Below are 27,036 nucleotides of genomic sequence, written 5' to 3' on the forward strand. Positions count from 1 at the left end.
ACTTTCTGGGCATGAGGCTGGGGAGACTTGGGGTCAGAGAGCTCCCTGAGTGCCCCCTTTGCTCCCCCTGATCAGGCCAAGCACAGCTGGGGTTCAAAGCTCAGAGGAGGGGGCTCCCAGTTTGGCCACAGGGAGCACATAGGGGAGAGGCTGTGCCACGCTGTGCCAGGGATGCCCCTTCCCTCTCTCCCTAACACCTCAGAGCATGGGGCCAACCTTCGTGAACTAAGGGCCCAGCCAGGAAGAAATGCACAGCTTCACAATGGCTTCCCCTTTAATAACAGACTTTCAGGGGGGACCCCCGAGGTGGGGCCAGGTGGTGGGTGGGGAAGGGGAAGGAAGGGGGTGAATACTGTTCTTCACTGTCATGTGAATTATTAGCATCAGTGTGGGTGAGGATGCTCAGAAATGAGGAGGCGGTTCGGGAAACTATTTTATTCTTCTTCAAGGGGCTTGATGGACAGTTTAAGAAGGAAGGTTTGTTTTGGGGAAGCACAGTATGTGCGTGATAAAGATGATGTGGACAATCAGAAGGACAGGAGGAATCTGGGAGCCCTGGACAGAGCCTAGTTTATAGTGAAAACCATCACCCAAGGGACCAAAGTGCCGAATGCTGCAGGGACTGCTCTGCTGAGGCTCTGGGATTAAAGTTTGGATTGAAGAACCCAGACTCCGGGAAGTGTACGGCTGGGAGAGCGGGAATGGAAGGGAAGACAACAGCCACCTTGGGTAGAGAGTGGGGTTTCCTGGGAGACAGGGAGATTTGATAAGGCAGGTTTCAGAGGATGGAAGTGTCCTGGCCAAGGGGGGACCTGGAGGTTGGAAAGCAGGGTTAATAACCAAGGGCCACCCAGGAGGAAATCTCTCTGAGAGTGTGGTTCTCCAGGAACTTTCTTCCCCATGGACCATGGAGTACTTCTACACATGCAGTGTTATTGATTGCCTTCCCTGGAGGGCTGTCAACTCTTAGGCTTCTCTCAGCCTCTCAGTAAAATCGCTAACAGCCAGCCCACTTGCAAAAATCTCCAGCATCTAGATAGCCCTCAGCACATAGCAGTTATTTAATAAATGCCTAAATGACATTTGATGGGCTCTCTTCACCAGATATATATCAATGTCCAATAAGTACATGAAAAGTGCTCAGAATCAGTAATCACTAGATAAATGCAAAATAAAATCACAATAAGATACCATTACATACACACTAGAATCACTAGAATTAAAAGGACGGACATCAGGTGTTGCGAGGGACAAGGGGCAACTGAAAATCCCATATGTTGCTGTGTGTATGTGCATGTGTGCTTAGTCATGTCGGGCTCTGCGACCCCATGGACTGTGGCCCGCCAGGCTCCTCTATCCATGGAGTTTTCCGGGCAAGAACACTGGAGTGGGTTGCCATTTCCTACTCCAGGGAACCTTCCTGACCCAGGGATCGAATCCACATCTCTTGTGTCTCCTGCATTGGCAGGCAGGTTCTTGACCATTGGCACAACCTGGGAAGCCCATCTGTTCCTGATGGGAATGAAAACTGGTGCAGCTCCTTTAAAAACAGTATGGTAGTATTTTGAAAGGTTAAGCATATTCTTCATGCACATGTGCGCGCCTTCGCGCGCGCGCGCGCACACACACACACACACACACACGCACACACGCACACACACACACACACCATATAGGCCAGCAATCCTATTCCTAGGTATTTATCCAAGAGAAACGAAAACTATGTTTATGCAAAGACTTGTATGTGAATGATCTTAGTAGTGTTAGTCACAAAAATAAAAAGCTACAAGTAACTCAAATGTCCATCAACTGGTGAACAGATAACTAAATTGTACTATGGAATTCTACTCAAAAGGAATGACATATGAATGAATCTCAAAACACTATAAGAGAAAGAATTAAACACAAAAGACTATGTACTGCCTGATTCTATTTATATGAAACTCTAGAAAAGGCAGGGCTTCCCAGGTGGCACAGTGGTAAAGAATCTGCCTGCCAATGCAGGAGATGCAGGAGACTAGGGTTCCATCCATAAGCAGGGAAGATCACCTAGACAGGAAATGGCAACCTGCTCCATTCTTGCCTGGAAAATTCCATGGACAGAAGAGCCGGGGGGTGGGGGGCAGTGGGAGGGCTACAGTCTAGGCAGTCGCAGAGTCAGAGATGACTCAGCACACTAGAAAAGGCATGGGCTTTTTTAAAAAAAAATTATTTATTTCTTCTTGAAGGATAATTGCTTTACAGAATTTTGTTGTTTTCTGTCAAACCTCAACATGAATCAGCCACAGGTATACATATATCCCCTCCCTTCTGAACCTCCCTCCCACCTCCCTCCCCATCCCACCCCTCTAGGTTGATACAGAGCCCCTGTTTGAGTTTCCTGAGCCAGACAGCAAATTCCCATTGGCTATTTATTTTACATATGGTAATGTCAGTTTCCATGGTACTCTTTCCATACATCTTACCCTCTTCTCCCCTCTCCCCATGTCTACAAGTCTATTCTTTATGTCTGTTTTTCCACTGTTGCCCTGTGAATAAATTCTTCAGTACCACTTTTCTAGATTCCATTTATATGCATTCAGTTGATTTCAGTTGCTCAGTCATGTCGGACTCTTTGCGACCACATGGACTGCAACATGCCAGGCCTCCCTGTTCATCACTAACTTCCGAAGTTTACTCAAACTTGTGTCCATTGAGTTGATGATGCCATCCAACCATCTCATCCTCTGTCATTCCCTTCTCTTCCCGCCTACAATCTTTCCCAGCATCAGGGTCTTTTCAAATGAGTCACTTCTCATCAGGTGGCCAAAGTATTAGAGTTTCAGCTTCAACACCAGTCCTTCCAGTGAATATTCAGGACTGATTTCCTTTAGGATGGACTGGTTGCAGTCCAAGGGACCCTCGAGAGTCTTCTCCAACAACACAGTTCAAAAGCATCAATTCTTCGGCACTCAGCTTTCTTCATAGACCGACTCTCACATCCATACATGACTACTGGAAAAACCATAGCCTTGACTAGACAGACCTTTGTTGGCAAAGTAATGTCTCTGCTTTTTAATATGCTGTCTAGGTTGGTCATAGCTTTTCTTCCAGGGAGCAAGGGTCTTTTAATTTCATGGCTGCAGTCACCATCTGCAGTGATTTTGGAGCCTCCCAAAATAAAGTCAGCCACTGCTTCCCCAACTATTTGCTGTGAAGTGATGGGACTGGATGCCATGATCTTAGTTTTCTGAATGTTGAGCTTTAAACCAACTTTTTCACTCTCCTCTTTCACTTTCATCAAGAGGCTCTTTAGTTTTTCTTCACTTTCTGCCATAAGGATGGTATCACCTGCATATCTGAGGTTATTGACATTTCTCCTGGCAAGCTTGATTCCAACTTGTACTTCATCCAGCCCCGTGTTTCTCATGATGTACTCTGTATATAAGTTAAATAAGCAGGGTGACAATATACAGTCTTGACGTACTCCTTTCCTTATTTGGAACCAGTCTGTTTTTCCATGTTCAGTTCTAACTATTGCTTCCTGACCTGCATACAGATTTCTCAAGAGGCAGGTCAGGTGGTCTGGTATTCCCACCTCTTTCAGAATTTTCCAGTTTACTGTGATCCACACAGTCAAAGGTTTTGGCATAGTCAATAAAGCAGAAATAGATGTTTTTCTGGAACTCTCTTGCTTTTTCAATAATCCAGTGGATGTTGGCAATTTGATCTCTGGTTCCTCTGCCTTTTCTAAAACCAGCTTGAACATCTGGAAGTTCATGGTTCACATACTGTTGAAGCCTGGCTTGGAGAATTTTGAGCATTACTTTACTAGCGTGTGAGATGAGTGCAATTGTGCAGTAGTTTGAGCACTCTTTGGCATTGCCTTTCTTAGGGATTGGAATGAAAACTGACCTTTTCCAGTCCTGCGGCCACTGCTGAGTTTTCCAAATTTGCTGACATATTGAGTGCAGCACTTTCACAGCCTCACCTTCTAGGATTTGAAATAGCTCAACTGGAATTCCATCATCTCCACTAGCTTTGTTTGTAGTAGTGCTTCCTAAGGCCCACTTGACTTTGCATTCCAGGATGTCTAGCTCTAAGTGAGCTATATGGGTCGTGAAGATCTTTTTTGTATAGTAGTCTGTGTAGTCTTGCCACCTTTTCTTAATATCTTCTGCTTCTGTTAGGTCCACAATATTTCTGTCCTTTATTGAGTCCATCTTTGCATGAAATATTCCCTTGGTATTTCTCATTTTCTTGAAGAGATCTCTAGTTTTTCCGATTCTATTGTTTTCCTCTATTTCTTTGCACTGATCACTGAGGAAGGCTTTCTTATCTGTCCTTGCTATTCTTTGGAACTCTGCATTCACATGGGTATATGTTTCGTTTTCTCCTTTGCCTTTCACGTCTCTTCTTTTCACAGCTATTTGTAAGGCCTCCTCAGATAGCCATTTTGCTTTTTTGCATTTCCTTTTCTTGGGGATGGTCTTGCTCTCTGTCTCCTGTACAATGTCATGAATCTCTGTCCATAGTTCATCAGGCACTCTATTAGATCTAGTCCCTTAAATCTATTTCTCACTCCCACTGTATAATTGTAAGGTATTTAATTTAGGTCATACCTGAATGATCTAGTGGTTTTCCCTACTTTCTTCAATTTAAGTCTGAATTTGGCAATAAGGAGTTCATGATCTGAGCCACAGTCAGTTCCTGGTCTTGTTTTTGCTGACTGTTTAGAGCTTCTCCATCTTTGGCTGCAAAGAATATAACCAGTCTTATTTCAGTATTGATCATCTGGTGATGTCCACGTGTAGAGTCTTCTCTTGTGTTGTTGGAAGAAGGTGTTTGCTATGACCAATGCGTTGTCTTCACAAAACTCTGTTAGCCTTTGCCCTGCTTCATTCCGTACGCCAAGGCCAAATTTGCCTGTTACTCCAGGTGTTTCTTGACTTCCTACTTTGCATTCCAGTCCCCTATAATGAAAAGAACATTTTTTTTTTGGGTATTAGCTCTAGAATATAATATTATCTTTCTCTGACTTCACTGTGTTTAATAGGTTCTAGTTTCATCCACCTCATTAGAACGGACTCAAATGTGTTCCGTTTTATGGCTGAGTAATATTCTATTGTGTATATGTACTACATCATTATCCATTCATCTTTTGATGGGCATGGCTATAATGACAATTGCAGTTGCCTGGGGTTCATGGGGGAGGAGATGAATGGCATAAGAGCAGGAGAAAATGTTTCAGGGTGCTGGAAATGTTCTGTATCTTGGTTGTGGTGGTGGTGGTGATAGAACAACTGTATATAATTACCAAAATGCATCAGGCTCTACATGTAAAATGGGTGAATTTTATTGAATGTCAATAATAATCAGATATGAATTTTAAGTTAAAAACGCCACATCTAGATACATCACGAGCAAAGAACACATAAAGTATGGAGCACTTTGAAAATGGCAAAAATGAATGTAAATAAAAACTATAAAGGTTTCCATCATGCTTAATCGGTCATTTGTGTTGGACTCTTTGTGACCCAATGGACTGCAGCCCGCCAAGCTTCCCTGTCCATGTGGATGCTCCAGGCCAGAATACTGGAGTGGGTTGCCATGTCCTCTTCCAGCGATCTTCCAAACCCAGGGATCGAACCCAGGTCTCCCGCATTTCAGGCGTTATTTACCATCTGAGACACCAGGGAGGCCCAAAGGTATCCAGGAGGAGAACTAAAGAGAGGCCACAAAGCGTGGGAAGGACCTACTGCGAGCCTGTGCGCGGTGGGCGGAAGACACATGGGACACAACCACAAACACTCGGCAGAACACGGGCGTGGCTTCCTGCTGGTTACACAGCCCTGGCACATCATTTGGTCCTCACCTCCCTGGGAGCTAGGTAGGCTGGCACGGATTCCCCTGCTTTATAGAAACAGAGGCTCAGAGAAAGGGAGTTACTCGCTCAGTTCATTACCGTCGCTCAGTTCATTACCGTCGCTCAGTCGTGTCCGACTCTTTGCGACCCCATGGACTGCAGCACGCCAGGCCTCCCTGTCCATCACCAACTCCCGGAGCTTGCTCAAACTCATGTCCATTGAGCTGGTGATGCCATCCAACCATCTCATCCTCGGTAGTCCCCTTCTCCTCCCACCTTCGATCTTTCCCAGCATCAGGGTCTTTTCAAATGAGTCAGTTCTTTGCATCAGGTGGCCAAAATATTGGAGTTTCAGCTTCAGTCCTTCCAATGAACACCCAGGACTGATCTCCTTTAGGATGGACTGGTTGATCTCCTTGCAGTCCAAGGGACTCTCAAGAGTCTTCTCCAACACCACACTTCAAAAGCATCGATTCTTCCGCGCTCAGTTTTCTTCACAGTCCAACTCTCACATCCATACATGACTACTGGAAAAACCATAGCTTCGAGTCGACGAACTTTTGTTGGCAAAGTAATGTCTCTGCTAGCAGAGACATTAATATTCGCTCAGGAAGCCGTATTAAGCAGCACACAGGAAAGGGCATGCGTCGTTCGAGAGAACTTAGTCCAGTCCGCCTTAAACCTGAGAAACAGGTCCCGGGAATCCTGGAAGCGCTGCGGCCGGCGCCCAGTCCTCCGGCCGTCTCCTCAGTCCCGCCGGGAGAAGCATCTTCCTTTAGCGGCGGCTGAGAGGGTCGGGGCCTGAGCGCTGTCACTACGCGGGCACGCAGCCCCACCCGCGTCGGCGCCGCCGTGTGCGCGCGCAGCCGGGCAGGGGGCGGGGCCCCGCGGCGCGTCCGTTGCTAAGGCCGCGCCGCCCCTGGCGACCGAGGGCCGCGGCCCCGCGCACGCGCCTGGGCGGACTCCGGTGCACTGTGGGATGGGAACCCGAGCGGCGCGTCGAGGCCGGAGCGGGCGGCGGCGGCGGCGGCGGCGGCGGGGCCGGCGGCGGCCGGGGAGCGGGGCTTAGGCTCTGCGGCTGACGGGGCGCGGCCATGAACGCGGCGGTGGTAAAGCGGACGCAGGAGGCTCTGGGCAAGGTGATCCGGAGGCCGCCGCTGACCGAGAAGCTGCTGAACAAGCCCCCGTTCCGCTACCTGCACGACATCATCACGGAGGTGAGCGCCGGGCCGGGATCGGAACAGCGGTGTGGGCCGGGTCCCCGAGCGCGGACCAGGTGCGGGCCGGGGTGCGGGCTAGGGTGCAGGTCCGGGGGTCGGGGCCCATGTGGAGTGTCGGGGTGCGGGCCGGGAACCGGGATGCGGATCGGCGGTCGGTATTGGGGTGGGAATCGGAGAGCGGGGGCTGGGGGATTCGGACCAAAGCTGGCGTCGGGATCGGACCTCGCGTCGCCGAGCACTGCCTTTGCCCGAGGATCCCGGCCTCAGCCGGACGGATGACCCGCTGGGCCACCGTTCCCGGGAGTGTCCCGGCTCCTGGGGAGCATTCTTATGTCTTCCGTCCTGCCCCACTCTTCTTAGAGCAGATCTTCCATTCAGCCTGGCAGGGCTGTTTCTGTGACTTTTTCCCCCTTGCAGTGTCTGGCACATGGAGAGTGCTTACAAATCCCAGAAGAAGGACATTATTTTTTTGTTAGCGCCCCACCCAAGTTTCCCTCCACCTGCTCCTGCTGTGGTCACCTCATTGTTGTTGTTCCGTCGCTAAGTCCTGTCCGACTCTTCGCAATGCCATGGACTGCATGCAGCACTGCCAGGCTTCCCGGTCCTTCACCATCTCCCTGGGCTTGCTCAAACTCATGTCCGTTGAGATGGTGATGCCATCCAACCATCTCATCCTCTGTCATCCCCTTCTCCTCCACCCTTCAATCTTTCCCAGCATCAGGGTCATTTCCAATGAGTCAGCTCTTCCCCATATTGGATGTTTAATCAATGCCTGTGGGTGGATTTATTGAAGGTGGTTGTTGGGGGACTTGGAAGGATGTAACTGTAAAAGAGCAGGGCTGTATTTGCTGATGGATGGCAGAGCATGCCTTGAGATTAGTTGTCTCACTCTCTTGCCCGCTGGCTGGCGGGTTCCTGAGTGATGGAGACTTGTTTGTTGGCACGTCCCGGGCACGGTACACAGAAGGTGCGCAGCAAACACTCACTGCTGAGTGGAGTCAGTCCAGTGTCAGCGCCCATTTCCATGGTGCACCCAAGTGTGGTGTTGCCCTTGGGAACCCAGGCATGCTCTCTGGACTTCAGGAATCAGGTTCAACTTGCAGGTGTCCTGGGCTCCTACTCTTGCCCATGTTGGTCCTTAAACTTCACTTCTCAATCCTTCCAACAGGTTTGGCATCTTAGTCTTCCACAAACTGTGCTTTACTTGTCTTTGCTCTCTTAACTTAGCTTATGATGCGGACCTCTCTGTGCTCATAAGCTGTGCTTAAAACTCTCAAAACTGACCCACATCCCCAGGGCTATCTTGACTGGCCTCTTTGTTCTCCTCCTAAGCTAGTGCAGCACCTAGACTGCCCTGGACAGTGTCTGGGGAAGGGACAAGGCTCTGTAGGGAGCCTCTGGGGGGAGCCAGGCCTTGAGTGGCATCACCTCTTCGTGTGGAATGGGCAGGTGGTGTCCTCTGACCCAGGAGGGATCCAATCACTTAGCCAGGTGGTGAGTGGCTGACTGCACCAGTTGCTGCCCCAGCCTGACACTTTGATTTTCTGTGTTAGTCCTGTTTTCTCACTGAAACCAGAAAGCCAGGAAAGAGGCTGGAGGGGCCCTGCCTCTTTCTGTGGGTCCTGGTGTGGGCTTATCATGGTGGCTGCTGTCCCCACCTCCTGCAAAGTTGGAGGCGGGAGGAGAGTTCAGGCAGCAATTGACTCCGTTGCCAGGTAGCCAGACTGTGGGGAAGGAGTTCCGTGTTCCCCATCAGGATCTACTGGTCTGCTTTTTTGCTAATCTAAGGTCAAAAGTATTGTCTCTACCTGTGTAAAGAAAAGTATGTTAATTGTCACTTATTTGATAAAGATGTTAGAACAGTTGACATATATATGGAAAGCGTTTTCAAATAATACATGCTGATTCTCTTAGCAAAATTCTTTACTGCTCCTGAGTATTGTGTTCAAATTGCCATATTTTAGAATTTTAGTTACTGCTAAGCTAACTCTGTATCTTTCATAAATTGAAGCATTCATCCTGTGAAATTAATGCCTCTTGTTGCTGGAAATGATTGCTCGCAAGTTTACACTGTCAGCACACTAGAAAAATCTCAAAAGGAACAAGATGAAGAAGTTTTAGGAATATTAGATGCTTTTAATATTCTACTTCATACACGAAAGCCTGGCGTGCTGCAGTCGTAGGGTTGCAGAGTTGTCGGGTTGCAACTTAATGACTGAACAACAACAACTCTTATGTGCTACCTGTCTTATTAGGGAAAATAACAGCACAGCTGTTGAGCAGTTTGAGGAGTATAAGCTGGCTAGTTGTAGCTTGGTCTTAAAGAAGGAACTTGGTATTAGTGTGGCACTGTCTTTTCTTTTTTTTTTTTTTCCTAAAAGCATGTCTTATGGTAATAAGTAGTCTTTATATCCGCCAGGACACACACTTATAGGTATACTCATCCTTACTACATACAAGGGTAGTCTGATATTTTCCGATCTGTTTTATTTTTAAAAATAGGCTTACTGCTACCCATTGCATTGACTTTATAGTGACCTGCCACAAGAGAACCTCTGGTATGAGAGGACCCAGGGCCCTGGTGTGTCTCGGGGTGGGAAGGGGCAGAAAGCATCACCACCCCCAAACCTGACTAAGGGGTAGCTGGAAGGTGCAGGTTGACTGGGGAGAGGGAGTGGTGAAGGCACCAAAAAAAAGTGATGTGGCAACAGACCACCCCCCAGCCCCACTGGTCCCAGGAAGCGATTGATGCAGTGGTGCGGAGAAACCCAGGCCGGCAAGTCCCCTTTCTTCCCCAGATCCTTGCTCTCCACTGCTCTGAGTGACCCTCAAAAGATGCCTGTTTCTGCTTTTGGACCTCTCGGGGCCTCCTTGTGGTCCTGAGGCTGAGTCCATATTTCCTGATGGCTTCGAAGGCCATCTGGGTCAGGCCCTTGCTGGCTCCCTGGCCTCAGGCCTATCCTGTCGAAGGCCATCTGCCCCTTGAATGGACCCGCTTGGCTGAGGACCTTGTGGGACTGTTTGTCTGGCCTGGCATGTGCTCCCCCATTTCTGCTCTGGTCTCAGCTTGAATAGGCTTTGCTCCAGGAAGTGCTCCTGGACACTGCGGGCCCTCCTGCACTTGCATCAGGGGAGATCCTGTGCCCACTTAGCGCCCTGCAGGTCCGTTGTGTTTACGTGTCCTCGCAGCCAAATTGACTTCGTGAGGATCAGGCGGACTCTGCCTGGGACAAGGCCCCCGCACGTGGCAGACGCTGGAACACGTGTCATGTCAGTGGACGGATGACGTCTGGGTGTGAACAGAGCCTGGTGCCAGCGTGGGGTGGTGGGTGCAGCTGAGCCCCAGGCTGTCCTAGGGTGCTGACCGTGGCCTCGCCTTTTCTTTTGAAGGTGATCAGGATGACGGGCTTCATGAAGGGCCTCTACACAGACATCGAGATGAAGTCTGACAACGTCAAGGTAGGTGGGAGGTGTTCTCCCCACGGACTTCAGAAGCTGTTGCTCCTGGGCTGACCTGGGACTGGAGCACAAGGCTGGTGGCTCCGGGAGTGCCCCGTGCCCTCCTCACCTCAGCTTCCTCCAGCAGCTGCATAGCACGCTATGTCAGCCTTCAGAAATGCAGCTAGTGTTCCAGAGGGGGGTGCCAGCCCATCACCACTTTTATTTGGTGGTGGTGGTTATAGAGAGTCAGGAGTTCTAAATCGGACACGCACCTAAAAATAGCTTTTTGTCCAAACAGGAAATTAGGCCTGTTGAACATCCTTAGGATAGTGCAAGCTCTTTTTCAAATGTTTTAATATCTGTCTTTCAAATGGAAATCTTTCAGGATAAAGATGCAAAAATTAGCTTCCTGCAGAAGGCCATAGATGTGGTGGTCATTGTCTCTGGAGAGCCGCTGTCGGCGAAACCGGCTCGGATCGTGGCGGGGCACGAGCCCGAAAGGACGAACGAGCTGCTGCAGAGAATCGGAAAGTGCTGTCTCAGCAAGGTAGCGCCGCCTGCCCCGGAGCTGGGAGCTATGCACCCCCGGGAGGGCAGGGCGACACGCCGGGAGGGTGACCAGGCGGAGCAGGCAGGCCACTGGCAGGCAGGCCAGCCCGGGCAGTGCGCAGCGTTGGAGGAGGGGGTTTAACCCTGTCCTTGCTGTCTGATCCCCCCCTCTCCTGGAGCCGGGGGTTACAGCCGTGGTTTAAAGCTCCGTAGTGAACAGATGACGGAGAAGCCAATGGCACCCACTCCAGTACTCTTGCCTGGAAAATCCCAGGGATGGGGGAGCCTGGTGGGCTGATGTCTATGGGGTTGCACAGAGTTGGACACGACTGAAGTGACTTAGCAGCAGCAGCAGCAGTGAACAGATGAACAAGTGCTGGGCGCAGGTTCCCTGAACTGTCGGGGTGCCCCAGGCACCCTGCCGGGGGTACATGGCTGGAGGCTGCGTGTCCAGCCTTCCTCCTCTTGGGCCACCTTTCAGGGCCTGTGAGTGTTTCCAGCTCAGGTGGCGGGGGTGGCCAGAGGAGCTGCTTTTCTCCGTCTGTGGGGTTTACTGGGGGTGTCCCTGTTCTCTACTGGCCTTTACAGCCCTGCTCCGCTTCCTGTCCTCCCCTCTCTCTCCCTGGAGGGGTGTGTGAGGAGCTCTGCTGCCTTCCGAGAAACCCAGAAGCCCTCGTGCGGGGGCTGGATTTCCTGGGGTCCTCACCACCGGCTGGAATCTGGGCCTCTCTGGCCTTGCTGTCCCTCTGGGGCCGTTGGAGGAGGTCTTCCCCCCCGGGTCCTCCTCCTTCCTGGGATCTGAGTAGCTCCCAGTGGAGCAGAGCTGGACCTTTGTCAGGGGCGTGGCGAATACAGCCCTTGTTGGGCTGGAGGCTGGGTTCACCTTCCACGCTGCTGAGGTGGGAGAGGCGGGTTCCAGCCCACACAGCAGGCAGGGAGTGGGGAGTGGGGTCAGACTGGCTCCTGGGGCTGCAGGAGACCCCCGCCCGGTGGGTCCAAGGCTTGGCGACTCAGCTGCCCCAGATCCTGCTCGACGCCCCCTTTCCAGAAGCGGATCTGACCAGTGATTCCCGCCTAATCCTCCTGGCGCCTCACGAAGCCCCGCCCCTCCGGTCCTCCGCCCTCTGCGCCCCCCTGGTGCCTGCCCCCAGGTCTCCTGCCCTGCCCGCTCCCTCGCTCACGCTGCTGGTTTCTCAGGGCCAACCGAGCTGCCTCCCCGGCAGCCTGTGGGGTCGGCTGCTCCCCCCGGGGGTCCCCGTCACGCCCCCCGGGCACGCTGCACCGACTTGGCTGTTGTGTTTGGCCGTCTCGCTGGTGCGCAGTGTGGCCTTGGCCCTTGGTCTAGTGCCCGGCGTGCTACGGCACTCAGCGCAGGCTTGCGGAGAGAGGAAGTGTGTGGGCGAGGGGGACTCTGGGGGCAGTCAGGGGCGCTGCCTGGGGGATTTTGGCATCTGATGGGGCTCCAGTGAGATGGTCGCTTAAGCTGGGCTCTGTGACCCTGTGAGAGGTGTGGGGCAGCTTCGACGCCCTTGACAGCACATATGGCCACGCTTGGGTGGAGGGGAAGTGGGGTGCGCTTAGCTTGAGTGGACTCTGGTGTTAAGGATTGGAAATGCTGGAGGGGACAGTTCTAGGCGATGCCCTACGTGGTCTGTGATAAAATTCATTTTCTTTAGGAGACAGAGTCCGTTTAATGAGCAGTCTTTGCTGACACTCAAGTGTATTACACGAACTCATTTCATTGCAACCTTGCATTTTATCTCCTCCCGTTGGGACCAGCTCTCCAGTGATGACGCGGTGAAGAGGGTGTTGGCCGGAGAGAAGGGGGATGTGAAAGGACGGCCCTCACTGACGTCCAGACCCCAGGAACTGGATAATAAGAACGTGAGGGAAGACGAGTCCAGGGTCCGGAAAGACAAAGAGGTGAATGCAGGTTACGTGTGTCTAAAATAGCGGGGCTTTTTGTGGTTCAGGTAGAGAATTTATAAGTGACGCTGTTGTTTGGCTTTTTTCCCAGGATAGAGGAAATTCTGAAATAAACGAGAGAAGTACAAGCAGAGATCAGAAACAGAAAGAGGAATTAAAAGAAGAAAGCAAGCCCCGGGAGAAGGAAAGGGACAAGGCCAAGGCCAAGGAGAACGAGCGGGACAGGCACAAAGAGCCAGAGCGAGACAGGCACCGCGAAGGGGACCGCGAGCGCGCCAAGAACCGGGCGCGAACGGACAGGGAGAGGGAGCGGGACCGCGGCCCCCGGGAGCGCGACAAGGACGCGGAGCGCCGGAGCGAGGGCGGGAAGGAGAAGGAGCGGGAGCGGGAGCGGCGGCGGCTGCGCAACGGGGAGCTCTGCAGGGACCCTGAGCCCGAGCAGAGCCGCGAGCGCGAGCGCGACCGGCCGGAGAAGAAGGTGCGCGCCCCGGGGCCCGCCTGCTCCTCTCTAAGACTCAGACCGCTTTTCGCTGCCGTGTGACAAGGAAACGGCATTCGTTATGCCGCCCAACCTAAAACCACGGCCAGCCCACCACGGCCAGCCCACCACGGCCAGCCCGAAGCCCTCCAGAACCCGAGGGCGCTGTCTGCAGTGTGCATGCGTGTTGGGGTGTTTTCTGGCCGCCGGGGAGCCGCGGACCCCGTGGCCTCGTGAGCGGTGTTCCGAGGCCGCCCTCCGTGTCGGGGGCCCTCCCTGGCCGTGGGCCTGGCCCCCAGCGTTCAGGGTGAGGGCCGCTTTCTAAGTCTGAGAGGCATTAGCCGCTGAGTACGGTGAGACCCCAGCGTACTGAATTCCTGCTCAATTCAAGTTCTCCGGTAAATTTAGGATTTTCTAGAAAATTCGTTTGGTTTCAGGCAGTTTTTTTTTTTTCCCCTAGGTGTTCAGGTTATTTTGGAGTCTCTGTAGATAGGGTAAGCCTCCTGTTAGGGCTGGCATCGTGGACTCTGGTTCTTGGGGGATGTTGCATAACTGTAAAGTGTCCTGGAACGGCTCTGGAAATTCTCCAGCCACTGGGAAGGAGGAAGCTGAGGTCTGGACCAGTTCAAGGTCCACCGGAGGGGTTGGCAGGTGGCGAGGGGCCAGGCTGAGCCCCTCTGTCCTGCCGCGATGGCCATCTGGTTTTGTGACTTGGCATCTCCGGGGTGTGGCTCTGGGAGGTGAGCAGGCTCCTGGGACCAGCCCAGCACCAGGCCTGGAAGCTGGTCTTTTTGGTGGTTCTGTTGGTAATGTTAGCACGCCGCCTGGAACCTTGGGGTCCTCCCAGGAATGTCCAGAAGTCAGGTAGCCTGCCATGCTGTGTGTGTCATAAAAACCGAGACACCCCCCCATTTTTGCCTCTGTTTAAATGGGGTTTAAGGAAAGTCTTTTTCTCTGACCTGGCTTTTTGTGGCGCTCAAACATTCTCGTGCATTTTGCTGTACAAGGCAGCCCCTGGCTGGGCACCTTCTCTGCCGTCTGGGCCTTCAGACCCAGGGTCCCCCTGTGATGTGCCCCGGGGTTGCTGGTGGTGTGCCTGCTGCTAGGGGTGGACTCCCGGGCCGTGCTGGACAGTGAGTGAGCTTCTGAGACAGGGTGATGGGACCGATCCTGCTCCCAGCTGGTCGTCCTTGGCCCGAGTGGGTGTGCACAGACCTGTCATGGTGATCCTGCTGGCCTGGCTCCTTTGTGTCTGTCTGGGGCTCCTCTGTGGAGCAGGGTTTGGGCGGGGGGGCAGGCGGCATTCTCCCCCAGGAGTCCCCCAGAGGCCCGAGCTCCAAGGCTTCTGTGAGGGCAGCTCTGGGAGGAGGAGGTGGCTCTCACTCAGGTCCTGCCGGGTGGGGATCCCTTGACGTAGAAGAGATGCTGGTGAGATGTTCTTAGCCTGTGAACCCCCAAGTGTGTTCTTGTGTGACAGTGGAGGTGTGAGGTTGGAGTGGCCACATCGGGGTGCTCCCTCCTTGTGTGTCTGTGGGCAGCTGAGTGCTGTGGGTGGGGGACCCGGGCACGGAGCCTGGCCCACACAGGAACTGCTTTGGATGCAGTCTGCTGCTTCATAATGAAGTCGTGAGGACACTGAATTGTTGAAATATTGAGGAGGCACCCATCGCTTTTCACAGAGGAAAATCTCAGCAGCTGTGTCCCTCCTCCTTATGTTGACACGTGTCTGAGAGTTGACTTAAGCGCGAGGCTTCCTAAGGTGTTGCTTTAACCTCTTACAGTTTTCACGTCATGTTTGTCTTGAGAGTGCATTCCTGTTGCAGAGTCTGAAGCCTTTGCTCCATCGGGAAGTGAGAGTGGTTTCCTCTCGGAAGCTGGGATGTTGCCCTGGGTGTCGGAGCTCCTGTCCGCACCAGATCCCCTGTGTGTCCCTGGAACGTTTGCGGGAAGCTTGGCCTGGCGGAGTGACCGGGGTCCGGGAGATGCTGCTCCCTGCCGTTGCCCCCTGGGCCCTGCCTCTGAAGCCCGTGGCCTCCCGGCTGCCCCGCCACCACTGGGGGTCGGGGCTGGGGCATGGTGCTGGTGCTCCCGTGTGAGGGTTTTGTCTTGCTGTCCGTCAGCCTTAGAGAAAGCGTCTTGACGCTCTTTTAGATGTTATGGACTTGAGTAATTCTACAGTTTGAATTTTTTTTTTTTACAGTCATCAAGCTCAGGAGAGATGTCTAAAAAGTTATCAGATGGATCTTTTAAAGACCCCAAAGCCGAAACAGAGGTAAAATTTGAAATGTAACTACAAGAGATGTAAACCCCTAGCTGTGCTGAAACAGGACATGCTGTGCCGTGGTCCTCCCCGGAGTCCGGAGCCTCACCGCGGGGGCCCACGTTTGTTCTCTTGTAAGAGGAACGGTGTCGGTGGTTTCCTGCCTGTGGAGTAGATGGGGCGTGTGCATCCTCTGGGTTTCTGGGGCAGACTCCAGGGCCTCCTTGTACCTTTGTGTAACAGGTGTGACGGGCGGCGTGCAGAGGGACCGGGTCATGGTGTGGGAGTAGGTGGGGTGGCTCTTCAGGTCAGTGTGGGGGGATTAAGTCACCAGGCAGACGGGGACGGAGGGCTGGCTGGAGGGGCCTGTCCTGCTGTGCCTGGCCCTGGGGGACCCTGCACCATGCTCCCCGTGGATGGGGTACGGTCCAGGCCGTGCCTCCTGGGGGTGTTTAGAGTCCCCCTGACTTCATCATCCACACTGCATCTCAGAAAGTGTATCCGGGCAGCCACAGGGAAGATGGACAGGCGTGGAGTGGACGCCGCGGGGCTGGCTAGGGGTCCACATGGCAGCTTGAGAGAGGGGTCGGGTGGGGAACTGCACCAGCGGCCAGCGGGGTGGCCTGTGCTGTCTCCTGTTTACACAACGTTGAGTAGGCTTGCACTCTCAGAGTTGTTCACAAGCACACTGAAATAATTGAGCTTGTATCGACAGAGGTTGAGTCCTCATAAACTCAGCTGATAAGACAGAGATTCTCAAGGGATGGTCAGTAGGTGGCTGACCTTTTTAGGGCTGTACAAAAAATGAGGAGTTCTGCGTTTAGAGTGAAGGAGGTTTCAGCTTCCTTCTGATCCCCACTCTCAGGTCCTGCCTCCCTGATTGCCTTCAGCTCACCTCTCAGAGCGTCTGGGTGTTGCCATGTTTGGCTTTTTCCTTGAGCTTGAATAATAAATCTGCTCATGATGCATGATGTTGCTGTGTGGGGCATCAATTAATTTTTTTTTCCTTTTTTTTTCCTAAAGACTGAAATTTCCACTAGAGCATCCAGGTCAGTGACAACAAAGACGTCAAAGCGGCGATCCAAGAATTCAGTGGAAGGTACTGCACGGTTTATCATATAATGTATCTGAAAGTGTTAGACTCTTGGCCTTAACCACAGCATCCACTAGGGATAAGCTTTTGTGGATAGAAAGCAGTTTTGCCTTTGGAAGGCATGAACAGAGACTGCAATGACGATGCAGATGTGTGGCTTTCACACCCGCACGCACGTGCGTGCACCTGCACACGTGTGAACTCCCGACACCAGGGACAGGGGACACTCTTTGCTGGAGAGCTGTGTTCTGATCTAAAAGATATGATTCAGTGTGATTTTCCCAGAAGTATCTGTTAGTCTTCTGTGTCTCTCTGACTCTTCTGACTGGGTAGGCTAGTTTTGTCCTGATACAGGGTGGACGTGGAGAGCATCCTGCCCTTAGACAGGTGGTGTTTATGGGCTGTCTAAAACAGTGTTTAAAACAAGAGCAGAAATTGTACCTAGGGGTCATGCTGAAAGCTGGAGCTGATGCAGACGAGCCTGGCCTGGGTTTGCCCGAGAGTGGTGCCTTGTTATGACAGACCAGGGAAAGAGTGCCAGTCTGTGCAGGGCGGGGAGGGACAGATGGAGGCTGGCAGTGCTGGGGACTTTGAGTGGAAGCATGGAGTAACTTTGAATGAGCAGTAGTGGTTCCTGAAAAAGTCATCTTTTCCCTAAGTTGTAAAACTTAAAAGTAAGTGTAGTAACGATGTAGTAGTTGAAATTCTTCACTGAGACGTTAAACTTAGATGGTACGTTTCAATCTTTGACATTGATAAAAGCGTTAGTGAACGTTTTTGTGCCAGGAACTTCGTCTGTCTTTCAGGCCATCTCTGTGGGACAGGTTCCCAGGTGTGATTCCTGGCACAGGGGCCAGCATGAACATCCTGAGGCTTCAGCTGCGGTGGGCACTGTCCCTGCCCTCTCCCCCACACCTTCTCCCAGGATTTGTTTTGAGCCCTTGCTGATTTCCATAGACGGAGTCTGAGTGTTCTTAATTTGTGTGCTCCCTTAATGTTATGGACATCTGCCAATTTTGGGGGGCTTCCCTGATAGTTGGTAAAGAATTCGCCTGCAATGCAGGAGACCCTGGTTCATTTCCTGGGTTGGGAAGATCTGCTGGAGAAAGGTTAGGCTACCCACTTCAGTATTCGGGCCTAGAGAATTCCATGCACTGTATAGTTGCCAATTTTTAAATAATTATTTGTTTCTTGTATCTTTTCAGTTTTTTAATTCTAAATATGTTTGGTTTCTGACTTGCCTAGGTGTTTAATTTTTATGCACTGGATTTTTATGCACCACCAGTCTTTTTTTTTTTGTGGTTTGTCCAGAGATTTGAGAGATGAAGATTTGTGTTTTCTCATGTGTCTTAATATTTATACTTTTTGATTATCTCTTTAATTCATGATATAAAACGAGGCTCTGAATTTGTTTTTTCATAGTCACTCACCAGGTGTTCCAGGGTCACTTCCTGACTAATTATACCTTCTCTCCTGCTCTGTGCTCTCCCCGCAGGCCTTTTGGAGTCTGGAGCCTGGTGTTTTTGTTTTTGTTTTACTCTACTGTTTTCTGTTTCACTGTCAGTTCCCTGTCATTTTTCTTCTCAAAAAAAAAAAAAAATTGCAAAGCCATTTTATTTGCTTATTGTTGCAGAGACATTTTCCAGTTACTTGAGTTCCATGAGTCAGAGATTCCCACCTCCCACGAAACAGACTTGTCAGGAGGCGCCTGCACTTGGGTGAAGCCTAGGCTTTGTTCTTGGGAAGCCTGGATCCTGCTGCTTTCAAGTTAGATGAGGGTTCCCTCTCCAGAAACGTGTGTGCGGTGCTTGGCTGTGTCTGCCAGTCAGGGATCGCTCAGTTGTTTTGTTTTCAGATTTCTGGAAATGGTATCTTTCTTCTCCTCATTAATTTTTTGGTGATCATTGTTGGAATATACATAGAAGCTTTATTGATTTATGTGGCTGTATCTTCAATCTAGCCTGTAGTGAATCTTGATGCAGAGTTGTTACATTGGTTCTTTTCATTTTCTAAGCTGACGGTTGTGTCATCTGCTTTTCTTTTCTAATAACCCAGGATGTTTGCATCTGAGTTGATGAGTAAGCTTGTACCATAAGGTTCCTTTTATTTGGTCTTTAAGAGATTTGGTTATCAGAGATTTGCTGGCTTTATGACATTAAGCTCTGCTGAGCTGTTGACACATTGGTAAACTCTTTTTCTTCCCTGCCCGCTCGCCGAGCGCGGACCTGATAACCCCAGGTCCTCACCCAGCACAGTTGGCACTGCCCCCTCTTGTAACGGGTAGCATTCGGGCACGTGTCTGGCGCCCAGGAGGTGTGAGAGACACAGGCGCTCTGTGTTCCTGCTGAGAAGAGAAGCCTTGAGTTTACTAGAAGCGTGGGGGTGGGGAGAGTATCACGTTTGTTAGACATACTGAGAATCCGAAAGTCATTCCAGAATCTCTAGAGGATCCAAAAAGCATTCTGCCTAAGAATGTGAGAGTTTTTTTTTTTTTTTTGCTTATTCTTAACTGGTGAATTGTAGCAAAGTGAAGCACTTTCAGCTAGTGAATGCATTTTAATTTAATTTGTTCAATAATATGCAGCATTACCAATTAATACATATTTTCATTGTGCAATTTCATGTCAGGAAGAAGGGACTCTAGAACCAGTGAAAACAGTCTTTCCCCTGAAAAAGAACATAACTCTTCCTACAGTAAAGCTAAGAAGGAGCATACCGTGAAACAGTTCGGTAAGACTGAGTGAGCCCCAGGGGAGGCTAAGAGTGCGCGCTGGCGAGCTGAGACCTTTAGCTGCCGGATCCTCTGCTTGGTCATGGAGCAGACGGAGCCCTGTGGCTGCTGCAGCAGAGATGCACCTGCTTGGCTCTGGGAGGGGCCCTGGCGCTGGAGCACTGCCCTCGGGCGGCCGGGGCGGAGCAGGGCAGAGGGGCCGCCCACCCAGGGGTCTGAGCCACAGGGGGCCTCCACACCCCTCAAGTGAAGGTTCCCTGCCACGGCTCAGGCCCTGGCCCGTGATCCACTGGAGCCTTCCGTTGTTCTGCAAATGTTTGTGGGGTCCTTGTGCTCATGGAGAGTACGCTTTAGAGGGAGAAGACAGATAAGAAGGAGAGGTCAGGTGTATATCTTCTGTTAGATAATGAGGAGAGGTCAGGTGTATACCCTCTGTTAGATAATAAGGAGAAGTCAGGGTGTACACCTTCTATTAGATAATAAGGAGAGGTCAGGGTGTACACCCTCTATCAGATAATAAGGAGACGTCAGGTGTATACCCTCTATCAGATAATAAGGAGAGGTCAGGGTATATACCCTCTGTTAGATAATGAGGAGAGGTCAGGGTATATACTCTCTGTTAGATAATGAGGGGAGGTCAGGGTGTACACTCTCTATTAGATAATAAGAAGAGGTCAGGGTGTACACTCTCTATTAGATAATAAGGAGAGGTCAGGTGTACACTCTCTATTAGATAATAAGGAGAAGCCAGGTGTACACTCTATATTAGATAATAAGGAGACGTCAGGGTGTACACCCTCTGTTAGATAATAAGGAGAGGTCAGGTGTACACCTTCCTATTAGTTTAGCAGAGTCTTTTGAAGGGAGAGGAAGCCTAGAGGAGTGGGGGGCGGGGGGGGGGGGTGTCTGCACAGAGTTGGCTCGGGTCGCTGAGCACATGAGCTGAGGGTGTCCAGGATTGGCCAGAGGCCCGTCACTGGGACAGGCCTGCCTGTCTGCGAGCCTGGGAGCCAGGTGGAGAGGCTGGAGCAGAGGGCAAGTGACCGGAGACTGGGCTCCTGTGTGGCAGGCTGATGTCCTCAGGGGTTGCGTCTGCCGGATGGGCTATTTAAGTGTGAACGCAGCCCCTGGGGGTGTCCAGCAGGACGGAGACTGGCCCGGGCTTGAGAAGCACCCCCATTAAAACTGCAGGGAGCAGGAGTGAGGCGGAGAGCCACTGGCGGGCTGTGGCTGTGTGCGGGTGGCAGGCTGTGATGGTGGGGCTTAAGGGTCCCCGCCAAGAAGACCGGGGTGGGGTGGTGGGCGTGCTGACGCAGCAGGCGGCCCCTGTTCACGAGGAGAGGAGTCAAGAGGGAGGGTCAGTCCTGGGTTCCGGAGTCTGACCCTAGATGGTGTTGCTTATGGATGCGGGGAAAGCTTTGGGAGAAGCTGGTTGGCGGATGGGGTGGCTGGGCCAGGATTTCTGTTCTGGAGGCCTTGCGTTCAAGGTGCCCATGAGACAGCCGGGTAGAGGTGTTGGGACTGCGGGTGGGCTGTGGCCTGGGGTTCAGGGAGAGACCTGGAGAAGCCAGCGTTAATGTGAAGAAGCTGCGGGTTCCCAGGGTGGCATAGGACCTTCACGTAGGGCCTCATCTCGGGGAGCAGGGCACCCAGGATTCTCCCCTCCAGGGAGACTCGGAGAGGAGGGGGCGGCTCTGGCAGAGGAGACACAGGCCAGCACAGTGGAGGGGAGTTTGGAGAGCGGGTGTCCTGAAGCCAGGGAAGGGGGGTGTATTACCCAGCATCCCGTGGAGTCAGAGAACCGACCATTGAGTGGACGGGACAGCTAGTTGGTGACCTTGGCAGAAACCCCTGTAAATCCCAACAAGCCAAAGCAACTGGACGCAAAAGCCTTTGCAGTATTTTAATCTGTTGTTAGCTATTTCATGTCAGCAAGAAAGGACAATAACATTTCAGCTAAAATTTTAGACCCCATAGTGTCTGGATTAAATAATGAACCAGATCAGGAAACTATAACTTCAGAAATAGGTGAGAAAAACATATTCTTTAGTTTAAATTCTTCACTGCATTGATAAGAAATATTTACATCTTAGTGTGGTTTTCATTTTTTTTATAATTATTCCCACCACTTTAATGTTCATCCGATTCTTTTCACAATGTATTGAAGACCCGAAATGACTTGATGTTCTGTTTGCTTTCATCTGCTAAGTTTTACGATGAGAAAGAGTAACTCAGCTTGACATTAACCTTTTCACTGAGGTTAACCTTAACATTGACATTGCCTTTTTATGTGTGAAACTTCTGAATCTAATTCAAAGTGCTTTCTTTTATCTTGCTGCTGGAATTTTATGAAATGGTGTGGATAGATAAAGAATTATCTTTCATTTCTCCAGACTGTTCTGTTGTGTTCTATTAAGAAAATGCTCCACAATAAATGGGCTTCCCCCATGGCTCAGCGGTAAAGAATCTGCCTGCAATGTGGGTTCCATCCCTGGGCTGGGAAGACCCTCTGGAGGCGGAAATGGCAGCTCGCTCCAGTCTTCTTGCATGGAAACCCCCTTGGATAGAGGGGCCTAGGAGGGGTTGCAAAGAGTCGGACTCAACTGAGCATGCACACGGCCTTGCTGCAGTAAATACTTAAAGATGTCTGCTCGGAGCACCTGGGGGTGGCGTCCCCGTGGTGCACCCTTTACGTCTGAGGGACGGCGTCCCCGTGGCGCACCCTTTACGTTTGAGGCTGGCAGCATGACGTGTGCGCACGTCCTCATCCTGCTGATATGGTGAGGACAGATATGCGGATTTGGAATTTCAGTGGGATCATCCGAGATGACAACTGAGTGTCATCCCCTGTGATAAACTCAATTCTTCAGAAATGTGGCAATTCTTGAGTGACATTTAAGGGAGAAAATAGTGTAAATCTTGACTTCAGGGAAAGGTAAACATTTTTCTGGGCTGAGATGGCCTCAGCTCTGTCTGGTTTGTAAAAACTTAGTAATTGTAACTAGAGTAACAGCAGGCCCGTCTTTCTGTGCTTGCGTTCTACTTTCCTTGTTTTTTTGCTTTTCTAAGAGATGTGTGTGCAAGCCTTCTGCTCCATCATCAGTTCAGCAGTGACGATCCGTGGTGGTTCTGTTCCAAGTAGGTCAGCCCTGTGCGGTGTATCTGGGTCTTGAGCAGTGTGGGGGATGAATGACCTACATCGGGGCAGGGCGCTTTCTTACGGATGGACACCCCGTTCTCAGTGACCCCACGGGTGGTGCCATTCAGCCGCATCTCATGAAGGTTTATTTCACTTCTGCGGGAGCTTTTCTCAGCCCCTCGGGGGTCCCGGAGCCTCAGGAGAGGGGAGCAGGCTGGGGGTGAAGCCGGAGTGAGAGGTTGCCCCGTGCCGGCAGCTGGGCGGCCCACGTGGACGCACCTCGCCTCCAGACCCAGACCCGTGTACCCGCTGGCCTGGAGCGAGCTGCAGGGTGTGCTCGCTGAGCTGGCGTCTCCTCGTGGGTGCCGGGTGTGAGGGGACCTGCCTGGGGGCCCGTGCGGTGGCTGCCTTGTCATGGGCATGCCGTGCACAAGGGCTTCGGTGCTGATCACCTATCCAGCTGCGGAGCCCCCAGGCAGGGTAAGCCAGTGCTGTCCGGAGAGGGTGTGATGGGTTTAAAGTCACATCGGAGAGCTCTTCAGCACTGTACGATCTTTGTAGACCTTTATCTTCAGCTGTGAAAATAATGGAAGTTGCGTGTTGAAGGAGCACAGAGCTCTGGCCGGGGGCCTCAGACCAGTGCTTTGTGGAGATGAGGGGAAGCCTGGTGCCACCTGCTGGCCACAAGCCGAGTCCCATGCGCTCGCTGTGCCTGGGTGAGGTCCTGGCGACCTGGGCTTGGGGGGCCCTCCCCACAGGCCCTTCCGCCCTCGAGCCTGTCCCTGCGCCCACCCCGGGTGCCCGTCATCACATGTGTCATCCTGCCCCGGCCGTCCCTGGACTCTCGGAACCCAGGGCTTGCCAGCCGGTGGTCAAGTTCCTGAAGCCTCCAGGTCCAGTGGCGCTGGTCTCTCTCAGTCCCTGTCCACTCCCGGCCAGCGCTTCAAACTGAAGCTGTGCCTCGTCACGCTGACTGCTCCCGGGCCAGCCAGCCGGCGTTGTTGTGGGGAGTCCCGAGAGAGTGCATGGGCTTGGTGGTTCTTATTTGCCTGTTCAGTTCAGCTGCTCAGTCGTGTCCAACTCTTTGTGACCCTGTGAACTGCAGCACGCCAGGCCTCCCTGTCCATCACCAGCTCCCAGAGTCCACCCAAACCCATGTCCATTGAGTCGATGATGCCATCCAATCATCTCATCCTCTGTCATCCCCTTCTCCTCCTGCCCTCAATCTTTCGCAGCATCAGGGTCTTTTCCAGTGAGTCAGCTCTTCGCATCAGGTGGCCAAAGTATTGGAGTTTCAGCTTCAGCATCAGTCCTTCCAATGAACACCCAGGACTGATCTCCTTTAGGATGATCTGGTTGGATCTCCTTGCAGTCCAAGGGACTCTCAAGAGTCTTCTCCAACACCAGAGTTCAAAAGCATCAATTCTTCAGCACTCAGCTTTCTTTATAATCCAACTCTCATATCCATACATGACCACTGGAAAAACCATAGCGTTGACTAGACGGACCTTTGTTGGCAAAGTAATGTCTCTGGTTTTTAATATGCTGTCTAGGTTGGTCATAACTTCCCTTCCAAGGAGTAAGCGTCTTTTAATTTCATGGCTGCAGTCACCATCTGCAGTGATTTTAGAGCCCAGAAAAATAAAGTCAGCTTCTGTTTCCACTGTTTCCCCCTCTACTTCCCATGAAGTGATGGTACCAGATGCCATGATCTTAGTTTTCTGAATGTTGAGTTTTAAGCCAACTTTTTCACTCTCCTCTTTCACTTTCATCAAGAGGCTTTTTAGTTCTTCTTCACTTTCTGCCATAAGGGTGGTATCATCTGCATACCTGAGGTTATTGATATTTCTCCCGGCAATCTTGATTCTGACTTGTGCTTCTTCCAGCCCAGCGTTTCTCATGATGTACTCTGCATATAAGTTAAATAAGCAGGGTGACAATATACAGCCTTGACGTACTCCTTTTCCTATTTGGAACCAGTCTGTTGTTCCATGTTGTTTGCCTTTTCAGGCAGATTGAAAAGTTCATCAAAAGATTTGTCCGTTTATTTCTCAAAACACAAGCACTGTCTTTCCTGGCTCCCATTGTCATGCAGGCTGTCTAAGGAGACTCAGTCTTCCTGCAGCCATTTGACAGTCTGCGATCTCCTGGAGCCTATCCATCCATCTCTTTATTTTGCCTGGGTTCCCTCATTTCATGTTCTTTTGTTGTTTAGAAGTTTTTATTATGAAAAATATATGAAAGTAGGATAGAACGATTTGCACCTGTGTGCCTCTCACCTGGACTCGGTGGTCCTAAGGTTCTGGCATGTTTGCTTCATCTATAATGACATTATTTTATGAATGATTTCAAAGTATGTAAAAGATATTTAAATACTTTTAAGTATTCCGCCTGAACACTTCGGCATGCACTTACGGAGCCATGAAGTGACTGTTGCACCTAACACACTGATCCCCCTGGAGCGTCTGAAACCCAGGCTGCAGTCTCCCTTTTTATCCTCTTTTTTGTCTCTTCAACCTCTTTGAATCTGGAATATACCACCCACCCACCAACTTTTGTCCCGGAACGTTGACTTTCCAGAGCGGTGTGGTTGCTGGTCGGGTGCAGCGTGTCTGTCCGCTTGTTCCTCGTGGCGTCATTTAGCTTAGAGCACCCCCCCCACCTCCCATATTTCCCTTCGATCTAAAGGCCTGATCAGACTTGGGCTGAAGAGCGTGCTTGCCTTCACCCTGCGTAGGTGACACTGTGCCCTTTGCCTCACGTCCTGTCAGGATGCACTCAGCGTCTCTGCACCCCAGGATGCGAGGCCGAGGCTGATCCCTGTGCCAGGCTGCTCCCCTGGTATAAGTCCTGGGTGTCTGCGTTTGCACTTAGATACGGTCAGCGGCTCTGTGTGGCTAGATGCTGCCCAGAGCCCTGGCAGAGAGCGGGGCGCTTGTGATGTGCTGTGGGCCACATGCTGGCTGGAGCGTTTCTGGGAGAGTAGCGAGATCAGTCCTGGGTGTTCATTGGAAGGACTGATGCTGAAGCTGAAACTCCAATACTTTGGCCACCTGATGCGAAGAGCTGACTCCTCTGTCTCCGGATTCCTCTTAGATGTGGGGGGGTCAGTGCTGTAGTAATGGGTCAGGTTTCTCCCTGGTTCTTGCCACAATCCACAGTGTGTCCCCTCAGCCCCCCTGCTTTTGTTTTTAATAGGAGAAATATTTTATTTCTTGGGTACTTGATATTTTTTTCTATTTTGGTCAACATTTGCTCGTCAGTCAGTAAACAGGAGGCAGGCGTCCCGGAGCGTCTGACGTGTAGGCCTGTGCAGAGCCAGGGGCGTTTCCCTCTTGCTCCTGCCGTCCTGAAGCTGCAGCCTCAGGTCATGACTCCCAGGCCGGGCCGTCGTGGGGAGCCCAGGGGGGACTGGTGGTGTCAGGCTGTCCTGGAAATGGGGGGTGCCCGGCCTCTGCCTCGGCTGAGTGGGTGGGGCCTGCCCACTTCCCGGCTCCCCTTCCCTGCTCCTGATCCCAGAGCCAGGCTTGAGGGGAGCGGTCCAGGTGCATCCTCTAGAAAGCTGCCCCAGGTCATCCCTGGCGCGCTGTCGGTGGGGAGGCACAGACGTGTAAGGTGCCCCCCGTGACCCCGCTGCATGCTTCTGTCTTAATCACCCGCTTTAACTGTCTGACGTCAGGAACGAAAGAAGCTAATACTAACTCAGCTAGTATTTCAGATGACAATGCAGCCAGTCTGTGGAGAGGCAGCGCTGAGTCAGAGCCAGCCGTGAAGCAGAAAGGTAAGAGGGAGGCTGGTCACCCGCGTGTCCCCCACACAGGGTGTCCCGGGGTCATAGCCGCAGTTGCAGGCTCCCAGGCCTCTGACCCCCCCACCCTCCGAGGCCTAGCCCCTTGTCGTCCACACTCAGGACTGAACGTGGCTGGTGACTTGCTCTTGCCTGTATGATAAACTAGAGGAGCACGTCCTAGACCCAGCCCGAGGGCAGCAGGCCGTCCTGTGTCCCGAGTTCCCCCTGAGCCCAGAAGTGTCGGGGTGACCCAGGGACAAGCCTCAGTTGCTGCTGGGGCTCTTGGAGGCCGGGCTGCAGCCCCAGGTTTCCCGTCCAAAGAGGACTTCCCAGCAGCTCGGAGGCTGTCTCCACTGTGACTTTTCTGTGATGTTCTCTGTCTCAAGTCCTCCCTCTCTAGGGTTCTGCTCTCAAGCATGATTTTCTTTCTCAGCATTAAAAAAAAAAAAAAGTTGTAGTAAAGTTATACCTTCAGTATTTGCTTTTCTTAAGAAAAGGTTTTTATTAGAGTACAGTTGCTTTGCAGTGTTGTGTTAGGTCCCGTGGTACAGCACAGTGAACCGG

At 51.8% G+C, this 27,036-nt stretch overlaps 1 protein-coding gene and 1 long non-coding RNA gene across 7 annotated transcripts in view; one reads left to right on the forward strand and one right to left on the reverse strand.

Moving 5' to 3' along the window:
• Window positions 1-2,397: 2,397 nt before the first annotated feature.
• Window positions 2,398-6,656, reverse strand: LOC133041672 (uncharacterized). The gene is made up of 2 exons (XR_009689281.1): window positions 5,945-6,656; window positions 2,398-4,952 (listed from the first exon to the last, which is right to left on the reverse strand). It is a non-coding gene; the product is annotated as an uncharacterized LOC133041672 (long non-coding RNA).
• A 221-nt stretch (window positions 6,657-6,877) lies between these two features.
• Window positions 6,878-27,036, forward strand: part of TRAF3IP1 (TRAF3 interacting protein 1) — a 62,979-nt gene continuing 42,820 nt past the window's right edge. The window contains exons 1-9 of one of the 6 annotated variants that reach the window (XM_061122617.1): window positions 6,878-7,062; window positions 10,456-10,524; window positions 10,892-11,053; window positions 12,835-12,978; window positions 13,073-13,459; window positions 15,660-15,731; window positions 16,743-16,818; window positions 19,441-19,542; window positions 26,389-26,463. In XM_061122617.1, coding sequence (XP_060978600.1) covers window positions 6,940-7,062; window positions 10,456-10,524; window positions 10,892-11,053; window positions 12,835-12,978; window positions 13,073-13,459; window positions 15,660-15,731; window positions 16,743-16,818; window positions 19,441-19,542; window positions 26,389-26,463 — 1,210 coding nt within the window. In that variant the 5' untranslated portion in view covers window positions 6,878-6,939. Of the gene's footprint in view, window positions 7,063-10,455; window positions 10,525-10,891; window positions 11,054-12,834; window positions 12,979-13,072; window positions 13,460-15,659; window positions 15,732-16,742; window positions 16,819-19,440; window positions 19,543-21,475; window positions 21,572-26,361; window positions 26,464-27,036 lie in introns of all 6 variants that reach the window. The other 5 variants (XM_061122618.1, XM_061122622.1, XM_061122619.1 and 2 more) reach the window with 5 other exon arrangements.

This window comes from Dama dama, chromosome 20 (genome assembly GCF_033118175.1).
Source record: "Dama dama isolate Ldn47 chromosome 20, ASM3311817v1, whole genome shotgun sequence".
Lineage (NCBI taxonomy): Eukaryota > Metazoa > Chordata > Mammalia > Artiodactyla > Cervidae > Dama > Dama dama.